We start from the raw sequence: 2,132 nt of genomic DNA on the forward strand, positions 1-2,132 counted from the left end.
GGGGGGGGGGGGGGGGGGTGTTTTCATGTCCAATACAAATAAATTGTAAATTAATAATTACAAGTTAAATTAACTAGATTAAAATGTTGTTTATTTATAATCCAAACTTCAAAGGTAAAGAAATCATAAAGTTTTAAATCACAATTTATTCATATGCACTATGGTTTTTTTAAAACAGCCCAAAAATTATAGGGAAACTTATGAGTGAGATAGATACACAATTTTCAAGATGGAGGATCTCCGTTTGCTTATAATTTGTAGCACAGATTATAAAAGTTTCGCTAGCCTGGTTTCGGCAGTGTTATTTGCGGTCTATAACACTCAGTTATGAAATAAAACACTTCATACTCATAAACTCCATTTAATTTGTTTAAAAGCGATGTTTTTACAATGTATAGTTAGTTTTGTGGGACTACACATATAAAAATGATTTTAATACATAATTAATAAATAAATAATAAATTAACAAATCGTTGACTTCAAACGTTTTTAAAGAAAATATTATTTTTTATGCATAAGTTTTTGCGCTTATTTTTTAGTTTTCAAAATGACTATCATGACATTAAATTATATTTTATCCAGTCTTTATTTACAACAATATAACACAATAACCTTAGTTGTATTAATGCTAAGGTTAAATTTACACTTTTCGCAACCTAGTTATCACTGACAGCCAAGATGTTTCTACTTCTAATAAGAGTTTAAGAAAAACAAGCAGCTATTACTATTAAGTAGATATCTATAGTAGGTATCTTGATGTTGATACATGGCTGTGTGTGCTGACGAACAGTGTGATTAAAACCAACTTCTGTGTTCCAGAAAATATTCACTCTAATGGTCCAGACATCCTGCTTGTGCACAGGCTATGGAATCATTCCATTCAGTCAAGGTCACAAAGGCAGAAACCCTCAGGATAGCTTTCAAAATGTAACACATTCACTGCCACCAATCAAACTTGCAAGTTCACTTAGACCATGAATCATATTGACATGTTGTCACTATTCCTTTTCTCCAATGCTATGGCTATCCGTGTGATGGCTTCTGCTTGGGTCATGGCAGCTTCAGATATGTGTTTCAGAGCCTCGGACTGTAGTAACATTGCCTCAGCACTCTTGGCAGCTACACTTGCTCTATGCTCTTCAGCTTTTGCTCGAATAAGTTCAGCCTCTGCGCGTTTTTTCTCTACTTGAATCAACCATTTTGGATACAGACCTGTAATGAGAAAAATCAGTTTTACTATTATTATCAGTACTTTTAATAGATAAATTAGTTGTTGGGTCTGTCTGCAATCTTGAGGCATGAGCCTATTCTATGTTATGGATGAAAATCTGGCCTGCTTAGTAAAAAATCAATATTAAAAAAAAAACATAAAAGGAGAAAATAATTAAACATACTTTGTATGAGAGGTTCGTTTGAATTTTGGTCAGAATCTTCATCAAACTCATTATTTATGTCCATACATTCTTCAACTCTATCTCCATCTAAAAATAGATAAAACAGTTAGGAAGTGGGAATAATTATAAAACACTTTCATATTAATGCATTTATGCTACGTCCTTAAAAAGAGGTGCAAATTTTTCCTTTGACATATATAGATTGCCTTTTGTAAAACAAAAAAAAGGTTGAATTTACCTGATAACCTATCACTAGTGTCACTTTGAGCTTTACCGAAATCACTGAAAACATCATCTTGATAAGCTTCTAACTTTATTTCTGGTGGCATTTGACTCTGGAACACATAAATAACTGTCCTTGATAAATCATAGTCTTGTCCAATTCTATAACATCCATAAAAAGCCAATTCTCTGCCCCTTTGAAAAAAAAAATTCTCAAATTTATACTAGAATTGTGTCGCCTTAGCTTGAAAAATTACCCTAGATACAAAAGCATCTTCATTTGACTTCTTTATATGAGAATGTTTAGGATAGGATTAAGTTAAAAATTATCACATAAAATAGTAACTTACAGTCATTGCATTGTTAGAGAATTCACACTTTCTCCTGGCCTTTTTTCTCTCAAAATAGGGTCCCAGTATCACAAGAGCTCTCTTTTCTAGTTTACTTAATTGTGTTATGCCTTTTTTTGATACTGATGTTGATCTCTGTCTCTTGTTTAATATGCTCACTTTGTTT

At 32.1% G+C, this 2,132-nt stretch overlaps 1 protein-coding gene across 1 annotated transcript; it reads right to left on the minus strand.

The window, feature by feature from the left end:
• Positions 1-584: 584 nt before the first annotated feature.
• LOC106115326 (uncharacterized) lies at positions 585-1,934 on the minus strand. Its single transcript, XM_013308688.1, has 3 exons — positions 1,633-1,934; positions 1,395-1,481; positions 585-1,212 (listed from the first exon to the last, which is right to left on the minus strand). Exons 1-3 carry the CDS (start codon positions 1,721-1,723, stop codon positions 980-982), a joined length of 411 nt encoding a protein of 136 aa, XP_013164142.1. The 5' UTR covers positions 1,724-1,934; the 3' UTR covers positions 585-979.
• Between the last annotated feature and the right edge of the window lie 198 nt (positions 1,935-2,132).

Source organism: Papilio xuthus, unplaced genomic scaffold (genome assembly GCF_000836235.2).
Source record: "Papilio xuthus unplaced genomic scaffold, Pxut_1.1 DF827826.1, whole genome shotgun sequence".
NCBI lineage: Eukaryota > Metazoa > Arthropoda > Insecta > Lepidoptera > Papilionidae > Papilio > Papilio xuthus.